The sequence below is a fragment of the Bombina bombina genome, chromosome 1 (assembly GCF_027579735.1).
Source record: "Bombina bombina isolate aBomBom1 chromosome 1, aBomBom1.pri, whole genome shotgun sequence".
In the NCBI taxonomy this organism is placed as follows: domain Eukaryota; kingdom Metazoa; phylum Chordata; class Amphibia; order Anura; family Bombinatoridae; genus Bombina; species Bombina bombina.
Genome location: NC_069499.1, coordinates 955,353,830 through 955,375,984, shown reverse-complemented (window position 1 = coordinate 955,375,984; position 22,155 = coordinate 955,353,830). Strand labels below are relative to the sequence as shown.

Here is a 22,155-nt window from a genome sequence, read left to right as displayed (position 1 = left end):
TGGACTGACTTTTTTAGGTAGGATCAGTTTTTCTCTGTGAAAAGAATTATTGGGCTAAAAGAGGATGCTTACAGGTGGTAAATCACCATAGAACAAGCTAACAAGTTATTGAGCTGTTTGCTCCTAAGAGAGCACGTCTCTTTCTGTATGTATTTGTAATATGACCCTGGAGAAGTGATGGGGAAAACCAGACATGGACTCCTTGTCCAATTTACTTAGAGGATTATAGCTGCTCCTCAGTAACGAGGCCCAATGAAGGTCAAAACGATCATCTGGGGTTATCATTTTCCTTATTCAGAGAGGAATTACCTGGTAATTCGGGGCTGGGCTGACCTTTTTAGGCGGGATCAGATTGATACACTTCAGAAAAGTTCTCTGTGAAACGCATTATTGGGCTAAAAGAGGCTGCTCCCAGGTAGCAAATCGCCATAGAACAAGCTAAAAAGTTATTGAGCTGTTGCTCGTTGTTGAGTGTTGCAAGTTATGAATACTACCAAATAAATGTTGACACTCAGGCGACTCAGCTAGTATGTTAATATATTGCAAGACTGTAGAAAAATCTAGTAATTATGAGCTGTTTGAACCCTGTTGTTGGCATAAATATATAGTTATCTAAGGTCATGAACAAAACAAATGACATGCTCTATTAAAGGGATATGAAACCCAAAAATGTTCTTTTGTGATTCAGACAGAGCATGCACTTTTACAAAAAAGTTTACAATTTACTTCTATTATCAAATTTGCTTCATTCCCATGATATTCTCTGTTGAAGAGATACCTAGGTAGGTATCTGGAACACTTCATGGCAGGAAAAAATGCCGCCATATAGTGCTCTTCTAAATGGATAACATTCTTGCAAAACTGCTGCCATATAGTGCTCCAGAAATGGACCGATTCCTATGCATACGTCCCTGTTTTTCAACAAAAGATACCAAGAGAATTAAGAAAAATTGATAATAGAAGTAAATTAGAAAGTTGTTTAAAATTGCATGCTCTTCTTGAATCATGCAAATCATAGAAAAGGAATACCGACATCCATCTTGTAAGTAAAATCAAGGAAACTTTATTCGACAATTTTAAAGTTATAGGCAACACAGCAACTTGAACATAGAGTCAGACGTGGGCGCAGCACACAGGCATACGCGTTTCGGAAAGGATTCCGTAGTCACAGCCTGATGTGCTGACCCACACACCTGTTTTAAAAACCCCATGGGCTAATACAATTGGATAAAACAAGAAACAACACCCATAGACTCTATCAAATAGAATACAAGATTCTTATATCATTCAATTCAATTATTTAAATCGATGTTGCCAGCACTTAAGTGATGTTATATATATATATATAGAAACGAAAAATACACAGTAAATATATATATACAAGTAGAACATATATGCAAGCGAGATGAAATACTTAACCCAATAGGTAACGGTATAGCATACAAGATATAGGTATCACAAATGTGGAGATACAACGTTATAAGAGAGCTTAATGTACACACTATTGGTCATAAAAAGATTGAAAACCATATAACACAGCACACATTGGCAACAGTATATGCATAGTCATAAAAAACTAAATCTATTAAATATAGGATTAAAAAAATTAAATTAAATCCACAAATAGGGTACAAAATGCAATAGAAACATCCTAATATACCTAACCCATAGATATTCTATTGGGGGTAAATAGTATGTACAGTACACTATCTCGGAGACTATGTGTAGAATATAAACTCCCTTCAGTGAAAGTAGATACACACAATAGTAGATACACATCATGTGTATAGTGGAAGTAGAGTGAAAAGACTATTGACAGGGGTATGTATATCACAAAGCCCATCAAAATTATTTTATACGGCTGGTGACAATATGATCTTAAGGTGTATTAAAGAAGATGCAAAAAACAACATCATAACTTATGTGTAACACATATTGTCAGAAGGTTAGTCTACTCCCAATGATTGATGATATCAAATCTGGAGTTTAGACCTTTAGGTAGTCTACTATCAAGGGTAAATATCCAATATGCTTCCCTTCTAGCCAATATTGTGTCAATGTCACCACCCCTTGTAGGTCTGATAATCTTTTCTATAGCACACCATGAAAAGTATCTTAGATCATTGTTGTGAAAAGTACCAAAATGTTGTACTATTGGAGTACTAGCCCTGTTAGTTTTAAAGGATGACATGTGTTCCCGTATACGTGTATTAAGGTCCCTTGAGGTGAGCCCCACATATTGAAGCTTGCAAAGTGAGCATTCGATAAGGTAAATGGCATATTCCGTGGTACAGTTCATACAAGCACTAATATCATATACTTTATTAGTGACCCTACTAGAGAAATTTCTTGTCACATTGACATACTCACAGGGTTTACACTTGCGCCGACCACATTTGAACATGCCAATATGCCTTAGCCATGAGGATTGGCTATCTTTTTTGCTTTTCAATAGTGTAGGGGCCAGCAGATTACCCAATGTTGGACTTCTCCTGTAGGAGCATCTAAGGCCATTCTTAACTGTATTAACTAGTTTATCGTCAGCAGAGAGAAGGGAAAAGTGCTTGCGGACAATCTTACATATATCATGACGTTGAATGCTGTGATTAGTTACAAAAGTAAGTCCCTTAAATTCTTTATTTTTAGCGGTCTTCATTTTCAGAAGATCTTTTCTTTCTATGATACTGACTGCTGATTTAACCCTATTCACTATTGCTCTAGGATACTTCCTTTCTAGAAGCCTATTTTCTAAGTTAACAGACTCCTGTTTGAAATTCTGATAGCTAGTACAGTTTCTCCTTAGCCTAGTGAACTCTCCTTTGGCAATAGCATAGGGAACATGTTTGGGGTGGCAACTAGTGCCTTGAAGGAGTGAATTCCCTGATATGGGTTTCCTGAAAACAGTGGATTCGATTTTACCATCAGGATTTCCCGCAAGGGTAATGTCTAGATAATTAATAGTGTATTGATTGTGTTCACTAGTAAATTTCAAATTTAGATCATTGCAGTGTAAGTACTCTAAGAAGGGAGAAATGGTTTCCTGACCCCCTGTCCAAATAAAAATAAGGTCATCTATATACCTCTGATATAGAGATATATGTGATCTATAAGGGTTATTATCTCCAAAGATGTGGTAAAATTCCCACCATCCTAGGAATAAATTCTCATAGGATGGGGCAAACTTCGCCCCCATGGCGGTACCACATCTCTGGAGATAATAACTGTCCTCAAATTTGAAAAAATTGTGTGTTAATAAAAAAGTGAGTACTTTAAGAATGTAATTCTTAAGGCAATGATCATAATCAGTGAAATTATCCAGAAAAAAGTCACTGCTTCCACTCCCTTCGAATGAGGGATACTGGAATACAGGGAGACAACATCTATTGTCAGCCAGATACTAGACTCAGACCATTCAGTATGTTCAAGTATATTAAGAATATGCTTTGTATCTCGAACATAGGAGAGAAGAGACATCACAATTGGTTGGAGTATGTTATCAAGCCATTGGGAGAGATTACCCAAAAGTGAATAAATTCCACTAACAATAGGGCGACCCTTGATGTCTATAAGAGATTTATGTGTTTTAGGGAAGTGATGGAACAGGGGTGTCTTGGGATTATCCACAAACAGGAATTCCGATGTATTACTGTCAATACACCCCTGCTCCAAACCCTCGTCCAAAAGATGCTTTAATTCATTTTTATATTCATTAGTTGGGTCCCTACCGAGTTTTAGGTAGTCATGCTCATTAGTTAATTGTCTTAAACCGTCGGAGATGTATTGTATCCGATCCATAACTACAACCATTCCGCCCTTGTCTGACTTCCTAATGACCAAATCCTCATTATTTCTAAGGGAAGTTACTGCTTCTTTTTCAGACAAGGACAGATTGGGCTTGCAGCTAGACCGTTTAGACTTAAGTTCAACTAGATCTTTTTCCACTCTACTGTGAAAAGTTTCCACAATACTCCCCCTACTTTGTAGAGGATAGAAAAGTGATCTTTTCTTGAACGTGGGGCCTCTGCTCCTAGTATCACAAGCAACTGTGTCATTATCCAACTGCAATTGTTGCAATGAGACAATATTACAGTTTTCAGAGAAATTGTATTTATTACTCATAATGGAACCTTCGCTTGTGATAGGAGCAGAGTCGTCTAAGGTAGTGGTAACATCATCGGAGAAATGTTTTCTCAGGGTTATGTTCCTAACTAGTACAAAGAATTATAGGAGCGCCAATGAAGGCTAGAGTAAACTACAGGTACCTTAATATATAGATTACATAAAACAATATCACCAATTGGAAGAATCCAATAAGTTTAAAAACAATATCCCCAATTTGGGTGAATCGATTAAGTTCAAAAATATAACAAAAGAAATGAGTAAAATATATCCTTTTTAATAACACACACTAGTTTTAAAGTATAAAATCACAGTTTATTAATACAACCTGATCAGATAACTTCACTGATCACTACTTTATTCTTAACATAGGGGTCGCTGATAGCATAAGAAAACTACTATTCTGGTTTGTTACAGCCAATTGGAACGACTCTGTGTGAGCCTAAAAAGTGCATAAAAACGATGATTTAAAATATAAAGATATCAATTCTTAAGTGGGTGTACAATATACACACAAATTTGTGAGAAAAAAAAAGAGAGAAAACAAATATATTCACTTGTAAAAAAAAATATACCAATAAATGTGTACCAAAAAAAATTGTGTACAAAAAATATACCAAAAAATGTAAAAAATATATATATCCCAAAAAATATATATAATACGATCTAATACCGGTATGATCTGTGAATTAAATCAAAAATAAAAAATAAAATGTGAATTACATATATATCTGAAAGACAAGGTGGATAACCAGAGCTGTCCTTAGCTGTTTTATCTAAGAACCAGGTTTGGTTATATCAGAAGCTGTTAGTTTCCTAAACAAATTTCTGAATGCTATAACTATCAAAAAGCTGTAAGTTTCCTAAACAAATTTCTAAATGCTATAAACATCTAAATACAATATCTGCCAGCATCTAGGAATGACAAAAAAGGACAATAATAAAACAAAGTTTTGACAATAATAAAACCCAATTAAGTGGGAGAACAACAAAATTAAAATATTAAAAATATTAAAAAGCAAAGTCCATAGTCCAATGAATAACTAATCCAAATAACAGCCAAATGATGAAGATAATTCTTGGGTCCAAAGGTCTCCGGAAACCTGTGGAAAAAATATAAAGTGCACTAAACAAAGGGCTTAAAGGGTCTGAGTCTAACAGGTAATGGACTCACCCAATAAGCTGATCCTGGTGATATATGAGCCTCACAAATCTCTCCAATGTCAACGCGTTTCGGCCCTGTGATGGTAGCTACGCTGAATAGTGTCTAACTGATTAGGCGAAGAGGTGGTGAGTGACTCTGATTATTCTATTCCTACAAGTGTATTAAATATATTGCCGGAAACTCTGCATTTGGTCCAGATACATAGCCCGGTGTGGCTAAGTCTTGTTGCTTGGGTTTCTCTGTGTGTTAACTTTGCATTATTGGGTATACTCTGGATATACCAACACCCAAACACAGACTCTATAAGTCTCCAGTATATTGTGCTCAGCTATGGAGACAACACAGCAGACTTTTTATTCTTTGTTGCCAGCTACTGCACGTACCACGAATCTCACTGACTGTGAACTGATTTTCTCAGAGGATAAAAGCATTTTAGCATTAAGTACTTTGTTCGAGCTCTTGGAAAAACTTTTGCTGAAGGAATCAAAATTACAATGGGACATTTGGACCCTGGAAAAATACAAAAGTTTAAGCATGATACCAAGGGGATTGCGGGTCTTTAAATTCCCCACGTTTGATGTGGATGTCAGTGACAAAGAATTTATAGACTCATGGAACAATGTACTTTCCGATTGCTCCCTGAGACTTATGATGCTATTGTTGATTTACAAAAACAAACAGTTAGAGTCTTTAAGAAACGAAATTAATGAATTACAAGTAGAATTGAATAGACGGTCTAACAATCCTGATTTTGCTAGATTTGATAAAGTGTTGAGGGAATTGATTGCTAAGGGCAGGTCTGAAATTATGGAGAGAAAACATACTAAGTTTATTAGAGATAAATATGATTATGCTAATAACTGTGTATACATTTGGAACAAAAAATCTAGAGGGAACTCTAGGCAGAATCAGCCCAGATTTGGGAGAAGGAGAAGGGGTAATAACAAAAACAATAAAAATAAAAATAAACAGAATGCACCTAAGAGTGTTACCTTCTCTGGTAGTGATACTGACTACTCCAGTGATGGCGATAAGCAAAATGATAATACTCAGGACAGACAACATATTACATATCAGAATGTTGAACCTCCAGCTGCTATTGCGGCAGGTCCACACTCTGTATATGATATTAATCCTAATCATTCTGCATATCCCTCTAGACCTAATCAGTCTGCATTTGTTGAGACCCCTCATACTATCTCCAGATCTGACAATCCCCAGACAGAATCTGATGATGACCAACAATCAGGACAGATATCAGTTGAGAGAACCGAGACCCGTAACAAAATACAAATAGTGGGCAATGTAGTTAATGTGTCATCGTTCATACTCAATGATGCACAATATAGAGTCCTAAATTTGGGGCTCAATTTTGCACCCAATAATGATTTTGACCTATTTCAAACGATCATTGACATTAACAGACTAGTTAGGAACATAACCCTGAGATAACCCTGGATTCTTCCAATTGGTGATATTGTTTTATGTAATCTATATATTAAGGTACCTGTAGTTTACTCTAGCCTTCATTGGCGCTCCTATAATTCTTTGTACTAGTTAGGAACATAACCCTGAGAAAACATTTCTCCGATGATGTTACCACTACCTTAGACGACTCTGCTCCTATCACAAGCGAAGGTTCCATTATGAGTAATAAATACAATTTCTCTGAAAACTGTGATATTGTCTCATTGCAACAATTGCAGTTGGATAATGACACAGTTGCTTGTGATACTAGGAGCAGAGGCCCCACTTTCAAGAAAAGATCACTTTTCTATCCTCTACAAAGTAGGGGGAGTATTGTGGAAACTTTTCACAGTAGAGTGGAAAAAGATCTAGTTGAACTTAAGTCTAAACGGTCTAGCTGCAAGCCCAATCTGTCCTTGTCTGAAAAAGAAGCAGTAACTTCCCTTAGAAATAATGAGGATTTGGTCATTAGGAAGTCAGACAAGGGCGGAATGGTTGTAGTTATGGATCGGATACAATACATCTCCGACGGTTTAAGACAATTAACTAATGAGCATGACTACCTAAAACTCGGTAGGGACCCAACTAATGAATATAAAAATGAATTAAAGCATCTTTAGGGTTTGGAGCAGGGGTGTATTGACAGTAATACATCGGAATTCCTGTTTGTGGATAATCCCAAGACACCCCTGTTCCATCACTTCCCTAAAACACATAAATCTCTTATAGACATCAAGGGTCGCCCTATTGTTAGTGGAATTGATTCACTTTTGGGTAATCTCTCCCAATGGCTTGATAACATACTCCAACCAATTGTGATGTCTCTTCTCTCCTATGTTCGAGATACAAAGCATATTCTTAATATACTTGAACATACTGAATGGTCTGAGTCTAGTATCTGGCTGACAATAGATGTTGTCTCCCTGTATTCCAGTATCCCTCATTCGAAGGGAGTGGAAGCAGTGACTTTTTTACTGGATAATTTCACTGATTATGATCATTGCCTTAAGAATTACATTCTTAAAGTACTCACTTTTTTATTAACACACAATTTTTTCAAATTTGAGGACAGTTATTATCTCCAGAGATGTGGTACCGCCATGGGGGCGAAGTTTGCCCCATCCTATGCGAATTTATTCCTAGGATGGTGGGAATTTTACCACATCTTTGGAGATAATAACCCTTATAGATCACATATATCTCTATATCAGAGGTATATAGATGACCTTATTTTTATTTGGACAGGGGGTCAGGAAACCATTTCTCCCTTCTTAGAGTACTTACACTGCAATGATCTAAATTTGAAATTTACTAGTGAACACAATCCATGCACTATTAATTATCTAGACATTACCCTGCGGGGAAATCCTGATGGTAAAATTGAATCCACTGTTTTCAGGAAACCCATATCAGGGAATTCACTCCTCCAAGGCACTAGTTGCCACCCCAAACATGTTCCCTATGCTATTGCCAAAGGAGAGTTCACTAGGCTAAGGAGAAACTGTACTAGCTATCAGAATTTCAAACAGGAGTCTGTTAACTTAGAAAATAGGCTTCTAGAAAGGAAGTATCCTAGAGCAATAGTGAATAGGGCTAAATCAGCAGTCAGTATCATAGAAAGAAAAGATCTTCTGAAAATGAAGACCGCTAAAAATAAAGAATTTAAGGGAGTTACTTTTTTAACTAATCACAGCATTCAATATCATGATATATGTAAGATTGTCCGCAAGCACTTTTCCCTTCTCTCTGCTGACGATAAACTAGTTAATACAGTTAAGAATGGCCTTAGATGCTCCTACAGGAGAAGTCCAACATTGGGTAATCTGCTGGCCCCTACACTATTGAAAAGCAAAAAAGATAGCCAATCCTCATGGCTAAGGTATATTGGCATGTTCAAATGTGGTCGGCGCAAGTGTAAACCCTGTGAGTATGTCAATGTGACAAGAAATTTCTCTAGTAGGGTCACTAATAAAGTATATGATATTAGTGCTTGTATGAACTGTACCACGGAATTTGCCATTTACCTTATCGAATGCTCACTTTGCAAGCTTCAATATGTGGGGCTCACCTCAAGGGACCTTAATACACGTATACAGGAACACATGTCATCCTTTAAAACTAACAGGGCTAGTACTCCAATAGTACAACATTTTGGTACTTTTCACAACAATGATCTAAGATACTTTTCATGGTGTGCTATAGAAAAGATTATCAGACCTACAAGGGGTGGTGACATTGACACAATATTGGCTAGAAGGGAAGCATATTGGATATTTACCCTTGATAGTAGACTACCTAAAGGTCTAAACTCCAGATTTGATATAATCAATCAATGGGAGTAGACTAACCTTCTGACAATATGTGTTACACATAAGTTATGATGTTGTTTTTTGCATCTTCTTTAATACACCTTAAGATCATATTGTCACCAGCCGTATAAAATAATTTTGATGGGCTTTGTGATATACATACCCCTGTCAATAGTCTTTTCACTCTACTTCCACTATACACATGATGTGTATCTACTATTGTGTGTATCTACTTTCACTGAAGGGAGTTTATATTCTACACATAGTCTCCGAGATAGTGTACTGTACATACTATTTACCCCCAATAGAATATCTATGGGTTAGGTATATTAGGATGTTTCTATTACATTTTGTACCCTATTTGTGGATTTAATTTAATTTTTTTAATCCTATATTTAATAGATTTAGTTTTTTATGACTATGCATATACTGTTGCCAATGTGTGCTGTGTTATATGGTTTTCAATCTTTTTATGACCAATAGTGTGTACATTAAGCTCTCTTATAACGTTGTATCTCCACATTTGTGATACCTATATCTTGTATGCTATACCGTTACCTATTGGGTTAAGAATTTCATCTCGCTTGCATATATGTTCTACTTGTATATATATATTTTCTGTGTATTTTTCGTTTCTATATATATATATAACATCACTTAAGTGCTGGCAACATCGATTTAAATAATTGAATTGAATGATATAAGAATCTTGTATTCTATTGGATAGAGTCTATGGGTGTTGTTTCTTGTTTTATCTAATTGTATTAGCCCATGGGGTTTTTAAAACAGGTGTGTGGGTCAGCACATCAGGCTGTGACTACGGAATCCTTTCCGAAACGCGTATGCCTGTGTGCTGCGCCCACGTCTGACTCTATGTTCAAGTTGCTGTGTTGCCTATAACTTTTAAATTGTCGAATAAAGTTTCCTTGATTTTACTTACAAGATGGATGTCGGTATTCCTTTTCTATGATTTGCATTGCTCCAGTCTTGCCGACCCATCAGCTGTTGCTATACCCTGGAGCGGATCCAAGTTTGCGGTATCTCCGGTAAAGAACCCCTGTCATTGGTTGAGTAGCGGTGACGTATGAGTTCACTCCCACACACAAGCCGACGAGCACACTGAATACAGCGGAGGCCCTGTGAGCCGCTCAATAGAAGCCTGGAACTTCGGAAGCGGCACGGAGGCAGCTACACTTCAGGTAGCTACGCTGAATAGTGTCTAACTGATTAGGCGAAGAGGTGGTGAGTGACTCTGATTATTCTATTCCTACAAGTGTATTAAATATATTGCCTGAAACTCTGCATTTGGTCCAGATACATAGCCCGGTGTGGCTAAGTCTTGTTGCTTGGGTTTCTCTGTGTGTTAACTTCCTGAATCATGACCATGTCATTTTTTTATTAGATTGTCACTTTAAGGAATGTTTAAATATTCTAGTTTAGTCTATTGTTACAGTTTACATAACCGAATGACATCTGACTGTACCAGCAAGTTTGTGTACTTGCATGAACTAGTGAAGTTTATAAAGTGCATTAAAATAAAGGTTTTTTAGCTTTACTTTGTTGCTTATAGCTGAATTCCTTATCTTCAGCTTATGCTACAATATTCTAAACATCAATACAAACAAAATAAATGCTAGCAGCAGGGGTCAAGTCCTACAAAAAAAAGTGTGGGGACTTCCAACCCCCTCACAATTAATATTGTTTTATACACACAGACACTGTATTTATATGTATATAATTTATATGCCTTGGTTATTGAAAACAAATTAAAACCAATGAAGGGTTGAATGGTTACCTTTGGGCCTGAGACTCCTCCTCAGAGTAAGCCACACAGAAATTTAAGCACCATGTGTTCCACACTTTGCGGGGTGATCACACAGCAGGACCGCTGACAGGCTTGCATGTAGTGTATTTTAGGAAGTGCTACTACCCATTACTAGAGGATCTCAGTATCCCTCTAAACAGACCGTGCTCCAGCTCCTCCCACCAATGCAGCAGTGTTTACTGAAGTGTTTCTGTCTCTGTTCTTAGTTCCACCTGCAAAAATAGTGCAGGTACTCCATTCCCATGTGTTCCCACTAGACTTGACCCCTGCCTAGCAGGCATGGGAGAAGGAAGTGAATATCACGAGAATCTTAAAGAAATTATGTTTTTACATCAGCACTTAATAATTCTTCCTTGTCTTATAAGGGTCTTAGTGCTTTTGTTTGCTGAAAATACACAGGTAAAAATCAGAATGTATACCTGTAGCATAAGGTAGATAATATAGTGATGATGTCTATTTATGACAAGATACTCAGATGTTTGCATTTTAGAAAAAAATGAATGATGAACCTACCAGCTTGCGCTCCTGTTTTGTGCAGATTCCGTATGGTCCCATTCCTTACAGAGATGAGAGCAGTCATGGACTGGGTTTGGACAGATACAACTCTCAGCTTATCAAGCTGGATCTGTGTGGAGGACTTATACGCCAATATCTTCATTATGAAATGCTATAGAGAGTCTGAGAAGGTAAAAAAATAGGGATTTGTTATAAATGCAATATAAAAATCCATAGCACTTTACCTTAAATTACTCATTTAAATTGTAGGTCAATGAAAATGTTTGCTTTTGTTAATGTCTTAATTTCTTTTTTTTTCAGAAATACCCAGAACCACCTGGGCAAAAGAAGAAAAAGATTGTGAAGTACGGGATGGGTGGGGTGATTATATTTGCCTTGATTTGCATCATCTGGTTTCCACTCCTCTTCATGTCATTGGTTAAATCAGTTGCTGGAGTGACCAATCAGCCATTGGATGTCTCCATTCAGATCAGCATTAGTGGCTATGAGGTATTTAAGTTTTATCACTTGCTATTCTAAAAAGGAAATTGGTACTGTAGACACAGGGATGAACATTTTGCCTATCCTTCCTTTTACTACTCAAATCAAATAAACCAATGTAACTATAAATACATACAGCACAATGCAGAGGAGATTGGCCAATTTTCCTAATGACCATAAACTGCCCACACAGTGCGTGAAAAAAACGTCAGATGGAAAACTGACTTTTCCAGAGAAGATAGGATGTTTTCTTTCAGTTTTTGTAGAGGCTAGATGAGAAAAAACAATAATGTATTTATAATAAAAAAGCTCAGAGGAAAATTGCATAAGAAACAATGAAAGTATAAAACTAAGGGTGGCAAATGTGTGTCTTTATTTACCTCTAGGTTATTCCTACACAAAAACAGTATAATCAGAATTTTATTGAAAGAATAGTTCATCCTTATTTTGCTAGTTTTAAGCTAAAGTAATAATTGAATTTAATAAAATGCAGCTGAGAAGATAAATCAGCTGATTTAACATATCCTGGAGGGAGGGAGATTTTTTTCTGTTTTAGAAACAGAAGCTCCTGAAACTGAATGAGTGGAAAATTATTCCTGCACTCTAGTTTAGGACATGATTCCCATCATCTATCTAGTGATAGAGGTAGAAGAAACTGGTTTATGAGGATGAACAAAGGAAATCAACAGCTGGGTAGAAGAAGGATGTTTTCAAGTTCTAGACTCATACACTTAACATTTAAATTAGTTTGATCAACAAAGTAAGGATAGACAATAGAATGAGAAACATTTATTTATATGGGACAAAAGGAAGATAACTCTAGGAAAGGATAGATAGAAGGCAGAAAACATTGGGCAGATAATTGTTTGAGGGGGAAGTAATCATTAGAAGGCAAGTGGGGAAATAAGAGAGATTAAACTTAGATTTCAAAAGGAGGAGTACTTAGAAGAAAGAGGATTTTTAATTCAAAGCAGGATTGTGTTTTCCTAATGGAATGTCATTGAAAAGATGTTGGCCTGGCGAGATGGACCAAACTAGCAAGACTGAACAGTAATCTAAAATAGAATTCAAAATATAAAAATGGTTCTAATGAATTTGATTAAAAAGTAAACAACTGATTTATCTTTGTTTAAGAATAAGCCTTAGAGCTTTAGAAGAGAAACAGTTACATGTAGGTGAGAGTTGAGATTATCAGGAGGAGGATGTTGTCTAGATGAAGGATGAGACAGACTTAACCAGGCTGTGATTGATTTGAAGATCTTTGTGAAAATCCATGGGGCAGTAGATAGAGCAAAAGAAAGACAGGTAGACTGCCATTGGGATTGATTCCAGAAGAAACAGAAAATTCCTGTGAGTCTATTGGATTAGGATTGTTAAGCATCTGTGAGGTCTAAATATACTAACCAATGTTTAAGTAGAGGGTTGTCTCTGAGAAAATCAGTGCCCTCAATTTTAGAATGTTACTGTTCTCTAATTGTCAATTGGACAAAACTGTAATTTTCTTAACAAAATATATAGAAAAAAAGAAGAGGCGCCACATGGTGTAGTACAGACAGACAAGGTGTTCACACAGGAGATAGAGTACCCTGAGCCCTAGGTAGTGGAGACTCACAACCGGAGTGCCAGACAAAGCAGCACGGGACACTCAGAGTCGTCTGTATGACTCGCAGCTTCCACTGGAACGTGCAGCTTTAGGTCAGGTGATCAACGATAACCAGTCAGAAGACGCCGACCGTCCGACAGCTAGATCCAAACAGCTGACGCCACACAGGCTTGAAGGTGCTGACACAGGAGGCTGGGAGTGACCAAAGTGAGGGGTGCAGCAGGGAGCACTGATACAGGCACGCTTGGCCCAGATAGAGGATTATTAAAAACTCTGGGACTTTGGCGTCCTTATTTCGTAATTAACAAAATATATGTTGCTTATATATTTTGACATATTACATAAATGTCCATCACAACTAGTTCTATTGCTTGGTTTCTGGAGAACAAGAACATTATGGAATCTATTGCAGAGTAATCAAGATAATATAATTGCAGTGCTGCAAGTTGAAAAGCAGGAAAGATTAAGTCTATGTAAATAACCAAGATGGCTTAAAGAATCCAAGTGTCTGAAGTAATTAAGGCCCAATTTGTAAGGGAGGTGGAGAGTCTGACACCAATCTTTTCTGAAGATAATTTATTATCTGAATCGAGTCTGGGATGTCCTTTGGCTCTAGATCTAGTCCAAGGGCAGGGCCGGATTTCCCATTAGGCACAGTAGGCATGTGCCTACAGGCGCCTTGCAGTGAGGGGCGCCTGCCTGTCAGTAATAAAAAAATAAAAAAAATATTTTTTTTTTTTTGTGAGGGCATTAATTTTAGTAAGAATTGTGCTGCCAGGTGCCAACAAAGTCAAATGTTTCATTGGGAATATGTTACAGCAGTTGAGGGAGCCATGAAGGAGAGAAGGGCAAAGATTAAAACTAAACCCCTCCCATTTTTGCCAGGCATGTTTAGTTTTACTTTTATTTTCTGTACTTCTGTTGCCTCACACAGCCAAGCTCCATGCTGATGTGTAGCAGATACTTTTGTTGAGGAATGAAAGCTTCAGAATCAGAACAACAGGTTAGGACTGTACAAGGCTTCTAATGCTGCCTAGAATGACAACATAACAAGCAGAGCACACTTTAACCCACACTTTAACCCCTTGGATTGTTGACCACTGGATTACATATAATCTACAACATTCCATTTTTTCCTTTAAGAGCAACATCATATTATATTTATATTTCAGAACAAAATAAATGTAACATCTGTGTGTATTGGTACCAAAAATATCAGAGTTCACAAGATTTTTTTCATGTAGTGGAAAAAATACCTACATTTTATATTTTCTTCCACTTGCTGCAAGGGTTGTTGATGAGCTTGCATGCTGCTAGTTTTAATATTGCTATTGTTTACACAAAACTGTTTTTAACTCCAACAAAATGTTAAGCACATAGTCAAAGTCATCTCCAGAAAAGCAATACACTAATGGCTTGTAAGTAAACATGTGCTATGAGCCCATTTGGGTCTGCACAGATGTGTATTGCTGTCTCAGAACTGACATTGACTATGTGTTTAACTCTTTTGCAAGAGGCTAACACACTTCTGTGCAAGCACTAGTGCAATAATAAAATGCCCTAGCAAACTGTCACATTTTATGTCCCTTTAAATAGGGTTTTCTTTAGAATATTTTGCATTAAAAGTTTAACATGCTTTGTTTATGTTATACATAATAGAAATTGTATGGCCATTTGAGTCAAGTGAATATTGATTTTTGGTGTAGCTTCCATTACAACAAATATTGCAATTGGTGTGTTTAATTGTGTATTTCCATAAAAGGGAAAATGTAATTTTACATCTAATATTTATTTTAGTTGTCCTAAATAATAATAAAAAAGTCCTCATTTTTTCCCACTTTTTTGGGGTGGGGGGGCGCTTCAGGTTTTTGTGCCTACAGGCACTTGAGATGTAAATCCGGCCCTGTCCAAGGGTGTTCTTTCATTGAGAAGAAAATAAGGCAGAAGTGTTTGGTTTGTATTGTAACGGTAGGAATCAGGACCTGAAACTATGGGGGAGGGCACAGAGAGGAAAATAGACATTTTTTGATCACAGCCCTTTCAAAAGCGCAAGACTATGTTTATGATGTCTTTCTAAATGTGTTTTTTTTAGCTTAGAAAGAGTAGAAAATGTCTTGACCAAATTATTACATTTTTGAATTTACGTATGTCTAAAGATAAGCCCCTTTGAGTCAGTAGAAATTACAGTGGAAGCTAAATTATGGATCAATCCTATGCAACACTTATAGCTCGTGTGCTAACCCGACACTCATTAGACCTACAGCGATAATGATTTATGAATATTTTACATTCCAATATTCTTCACATAGAAGAAAATATTCTTTTTATTTTTAAAATATTTATTTCTATACATAGCTGATGATTTTTTGTAAAATATATATCTATATGAATATATACAGGTATATATATATATATATATATATATATTCATTCTTCTAAGTGAACAACATTACAAATGTTAAATATTTATATTTAAAACACATTACAATATATAAAAAATTAATAAAAAATAATTTTTCATGTTTAAAGGTATTTGAGTGGAAAGGGCTCCAAAGAGTTTATACACTGTATGTCTATACGTGTGTGTATATACATCTAGAACATTTGATTGGCTTGTATATACCTTTCCCTTGATTGGGGGCCGTATTATTGTTGATATGGTTGCTATGACAACCACCTGCCGGCATTAATCAACTATTATCACACTATCCTTGTTTTTTTTTCATTGTTTTCTTTGTTTTGTTAACCAGTTCTGTGCAATGCCCTGCATGCCTTCCGCTCTATGGCTCTTTCATGCATATGTAGGATTTGGTGTTCACTATATAATTTCAGTGTTTGTATGGTTAGATAGTCACGCACAGTGGGGGTCTTCACCTGTTGTATGCTAATTGTGGGAGTGGCATCACAGGTGTTGACCTGAAACTGTATCACTTAGGGTAGTTTAAAAGATATGGTTTGCAATAGGTTGTGGATTGTTATTTTGTATTGTCTGACGAAGGGGGTAACACCCCGAAACGTTACATTAAATGGTAACTTTGAAAATTCTGGCGAGTGCATCCCTTTTCTTCTCTACTATCAATACTATGGAAGCACCCTGGGTGGATGAAATGTTAACCGTGAGTGCTCACCTGCCTGCTGTTTATATATACAGTATATATATATATATGTATACCAATTCAGTCCAGAAAAGAGCACTCGCGGTGGTATAAAATTGTGTTTTTAATTCAGAGCGTAAACGTTTTCGGGGAGTGACCCTGTCATCAGACTAGTGAAGATGACGGGGTCACTCGCAGAAAACGTTTACACTCAGAATTAAAAACACGATTTTATACCACGGCGAGTGCTCTCTTCTGGACTGATTTGTTAGTTACTATGTGGGATGCACCCCGGCTTCAAAGCATACAGTGAGTGCTAGACTTTTGCACTATTCTATTATATATACATTATATATATATATATATATATATATATATATATATATATATATATATATATATATATACATTATAGCCCTTTCCAGTCAAACACCTTGTCATATACATACCATTTTCACCCTTAAAAACCATTTTTATTAATTTTTATATATTAAAAAAATATATCAGTCTGAATATGAGTGTAATACTTTATTGTAATGTTTTTATGTTGTGTTTGGTGAACTTTTTTTTTAACCATTACACTTTTTGCTAGGTCTTCAGAGGCTCTAATATGGTGAGCGCAACCGTTTACTTTCAGCTTGTAATATAAAGACTAGTTGCGGCCGGGATATTGATAAATGTGTCCCATGCTAACAAAAGCGTTTTACATGTAAATCTAGCCCATAATAGGGTCAACCTTGAGAAATCATCAGGGTGAATTTTCAGAGCATAATTGCATGAAAAGAGGGCAAACAAATTAATTAAATGTATATTTTGAAGCTGTTTACTTGTTATAATTAAGCATTTCATATTAAAATGTCATGTTTATTGCTGTCCTTGAGTTTAAATTATGAATTACCAGAAGAATCTATATAATGTTTTATCAGAATGGAAACAAAGATTTTGGAGGATCTTTTTTGGCATTTGAATTTAATAAAATCATCAAAATATTAATCAAAAGATTGTTTTTCAGAATAGTCAAAATATTCTTTAATAATATCTGATAATTCAGCCTCCAAAGGGGAGGAATTTTGTTTTTCAGTCGACAATCTCAACAGGGCAGCCTGCTGGTTTGCATTGGTACTACCTGTTAGCTTACAGAGTATGGGTTGCTTATCTGGTGCCATCTATGAGGCCACTTCCATAGTTGCCGATAGTCCAGAATCTCACTTAGATATAGGGAGAAATTATTCAGATGCTTTGTTTTAGACAGACATTTTTTCAGGGATGTGAGGGATGTTCAGATTGTGAGGAGAAAATTTAAATTGTTAATTTTGTCATCCATATTAGATAATATAGAATAGAATAATTTATTCGCCAAGTATAAAAAAAAAGAAAATTATACAAGGAATTTTGATGGTGCAAAGGTATCAGATGACAATGAACAAACAAATACAATCAGCAGTGTAAAAATCTAAACATCAAATATATTCACAAAGAGTTTTAATTTATCGTACCAAAAGTAAAATAAGAGAAGTATTCCTGTTTGCTATTTTAGTAGCCTGGGGAAAAAATATTCAGAAAATGGTTTGTCCAAGTTCATAAGACTCTCAACCTTGGTCTATGATAAAAAATAGATGATTAAAAAAACAATGGCCAGGGTGAGAGGAATTAGATAAAAATGTTCTGACTTTTATTAATCCATGCAAGAAAATATCCTTAATAGAAATTAGTTGACACCCAATAACTTTTTTTGCAGGTCTCACAATTCAGTGTAGTTTCTCCTTTAATGGGACACTGAACCCATTTTTTTTTTTGTTTTGTGATTCAGATAGAGCATGCAATTTTAAGCAACTTTCTAATTTGCTCCTATTATCAAATTTTCTTCATTCTCTTGGAATCTTTATTTGAAACGCAAGAATATAAGTTTAGATGCCGGCCCATTTTTGGTGAACAACCTAGGTTGTTCTTGCTGATTGGTGGATTAATTTAACCGACTAATAAACAAGAGCTGTCCAGGGTTCTGAACCAAAAAAAAAAAGCTTAGATGCATTCTTTTTCAAATAAAGATAGCAAGAGAACGAAGAAAAATTGATAATAGGAGTAAATTAGAAAGTTGCTTAAAATTGCATGCTCTATCTGAATCACAAAAGAAAAAATGTGGGTTCAGTGTCCCTTTAATGATAATGTAGCAGAGCTAAACCAGGTTAAAATAGACGATGATAAAACTGATTTGATGATGGCTGAATAAAACCAAGTTAACAGTTTTTGAGACAGGCCAAATTTTTTTAAGTTGCCTTAAGAAGTAAAAATGTTATAGTAAATTATAGTAAAAATAGTAAAAAGCTTAAAGTCCCATTTTAAATCAATTAAATTGTTGTGCCAAGGAATTTGTACGATGTAACTCAGTCTAATATGTAATCTTTAATTGCCAGAGAAGATGGTGATGGAGACTTTTTTTTCTAAAATCAATTACCATCTCTTTGGTTTTATGAACATTTCATTCTTATTTGTTTGCTTCACTCCGTGTTACCAGCCGGTCCACTTCTATGTTATAGCTCAGTTCATCTTCATCTGAGATAAGCCCAATAGTAGTGTTGTCTGCAAATTCCAACAACTTCATAGATTCATTTGCAGAAGTACAATCGCTAGTATGTAAGGAATAGAGCAAGTGAAAAAGAACACAACCCTGTAGGACATTGAGGAAGACAGGGTCGGAAATCAGCCCATTCACTTTAGTAAATTGTTTCTTATTAGTTAAAAAGCTATAAAGCCATTGGCATATGGGGAAGGGCACATTAAGATGGTTTAATTTAACAAAAAGTAAATAAGAACATTAGAATTAAAAGCAGAACTGAAATCCACAAATAAAACTTGGACATAGGTGCAAATGATGTAAAATATAATATAAAAATAGATTAATCACGTCATCCACAGATCTATATCAAGGCATACAAACTGTACATGCCAGAAAGAGCAAAATCCTTACATAGAGATTATTTCCAGACATACAACCAGTATAGTTTAAACAGGATATGCAAATTACAATTCCAAAACAGTTTCTATCAATATTAGTAAACAATATGATTGCCAAACAAACTTTATGCCTTCAAGATGTAGCCTGAGGCCACTCTAGGACCTCCCAAGAAGTGCAAGGCTATAGAAGGCATACATGCATAACAGGAGACTGCTCTTGGGTCAGAACTGATGAACCTTGTTTTTATTGGTTTTAATATATATTAAACCAGTACTTATTAGAGATGGTTATTAGAGATAGGGGTAAAATATCTTGAGATTCAAACATAGTAGAAGAGCTAATATCAGGTGGTGAATCAGGTGATGAAAGCATGGTATACCATAATATCAACAAAATGGAGGAGTAAATACTATATCATACTTGTTAATGGTATAGAATGTGGTGATTTAAGCAACAGAGTATGCTTTACTTTATGTGCGTAGTAAGAGGGGATATAACGGTAACCTTGAGGACCTAGCAAGATTAGCAATATAGGACACAGCATTATCCAATGTTTATCATCTAGTATGGAGATAAGGTACCCCTCTAGTAAGCTAATTACAGTGGGCGCTGAGCTGAATATGAACTAAATAGTATGCTTAGGAGGCTAACATCCATGACATATATAGGAATCTTACCCAAGTGGAGTTCGTCATGGGATATTTATATCCAACAATGGAAATACAAACGGCAAATAGATAACTCTAATAAATAAATGGTGAGGATATAGGGTAGAAGAGGGGTTGTTATCTTAACTCCCTGAAATAAAAATAATGAACAGATGAATTTAAATTTTAAAAGATTAAGCCATGTCGTCTCGGCCGCTGACAACACGGCTATGTAGTTAGACTTTGGGTGTATTTTCACAGTGTATTTATCAGGGAGGGAGACAATAAATAAAAAGGTCTATCTGTGTGGTGTGACAGGTGAAATAACATTAAGCCTCTGAGCATTTTAAAGAATATATATACATAAAGCCTAGAACCCAGAACAAATAACAACAAGTAACTTCCTTAACAACAATGCATGAGGTCTCTGTCAACAAGCACAAGTTCAATCAAACATGGTTTGAACTATAGGGTGTTTGAGTCCATGTCTAAATATTGGCTTCTGAATAGCAATAGACTTTACCGGTGACTAGCCAGCCAACCGCCGCAAAAAGGGTCACAATGTTTTTCCCATACCTGCTCTCTCAAACAGGGAAGCTGGATAATTCAAGTCCACTTCAGGTATAAGATTCTGTGTCTTGATCAGTGAGGACCCCCAGCCCGTACAGCTGTAGAACCAGGACAAAGCATGAGCATGCGAGGGGGATATCTCTATTTCATTAGTGTGCATGAAACGTGCGTTGGTGCTATAGAGATCAGTTTTAGCATTTGTATTTTGTTCGGGACTACCTAGGATTCCCCTCCATACAGTAAGTTTTTTGTCCTTCTTTGCCTTATTCGCTGAGATATACCCCACAAGCCCTGTGTCTGGGTAGCTTTTACAAGTGGGATAGAGCTCTTTACCTTGGTTATGTGCCATGTCGTTAGTAAAGCACGTAGATTAGACTAGCTCTTCATCTCGCATCTCAGGACATTGCTGACTGCAATCCTTAGTTGTAGTATAGCCAGCGTCATTTCCAGCAATCAGGCTTGAAAAAGATTCTTCTATCAGTTTTGAAAGGCTCTCAAATGGTCCTCAAGAAGGTGCATTACATCAGCCTCCCAGCTTTTTAATGTAGTTGCGTCCCCCATATTGTTAGGCTTTTAAAGCTCTGTTGTAGATTGTGTATCTGTATACGCAATATTGACAGATAAATGCCACCTAGATATTATACTGTATGTAGGAGAGATAGCAGGGATTACATGCTGCTCATTAACCCAGTTTCCCAGGGGGGGGGGTAGTATGCGGCAGCTTAAACCACACAGCTGGCATGCCCCATAGACCAGAAAGTTAGACGGGTGACTTGCAGGCAGGATAGCTTACCCTCAAAATGGCAGCTCTCGCCTAGAAGGATGAATAATGTAGTTGTTCACTTCAGGGTACCTTTGATTTTAGTACCTTGGTAGTGTTTTCCACAGGCTGCAATGTCTTTTATCTTGTATATATGTATAAGAGAGGGTCCGTGTGGCCACCCACCATGCGACTTTACTGAAGGACATAGGTCAGTGCAGTCCCTCCAGCTCCTTCAAGGCACTGAAGAATATAGTAGATAGTGGGTCTAGGTAGAAATTTGTTGATTAAACCCTTATTTTGGATCTTTGAGCCGGGAGCTGCACCTAAACATGTCTGACCACATCAACAGTTGGCTCCGCCCCAGACAAGGCTTTTAGATGGTGCAGCATAATCCTTTCAAAGCATTTCATAAGAGCAACAGGCCTGTAATTATTCATTCTCAACATCTCTTGTTTCTTCAGAACCAGAATAATAATTGCAGATTTAAAACAGGCTGGTACAACACATTAAGGACTGGTTAAAAGGATCAGTAAAAATAAGTGCAAGTTGGTCAGCACAATGATTTAACGTAGCAGGAGAAATATTGTCAGGGCCTGGTGCTTTCTCAGGCCTCTGTCTTTTAAAACTAGAGTTTACTTGT

General features: G+C 36.4%; 1 protein-coding gene across 1 annotated transcript in view; it reads left to right on the top strand.

Annotated features, from left to right (window-relative positions):
• Positions 1 to 22,155, top strand: part of LOC128661976 (piezo-type mechanosensitive ion channel component 2-like) — a 407,133-nt gene that overhangs the window by 323,693 nt on the left and 61,285 nt on the right. Inside the window, exons 46-47 of the mRNA XM_053716001.1 lie at positions 11,424 to 11,571; positions 11,702 to 11,890. Coding sequence (XP_053571976.1) covers positions 11,424 to 11,571; positions 11,702 to 11,890 — 337 coding nt within the window. The remainder of the gene's footprint in view (positions 1 to 11,423; positions 11,572 to 11,701; positions 11,891 to 22,155) is intronic.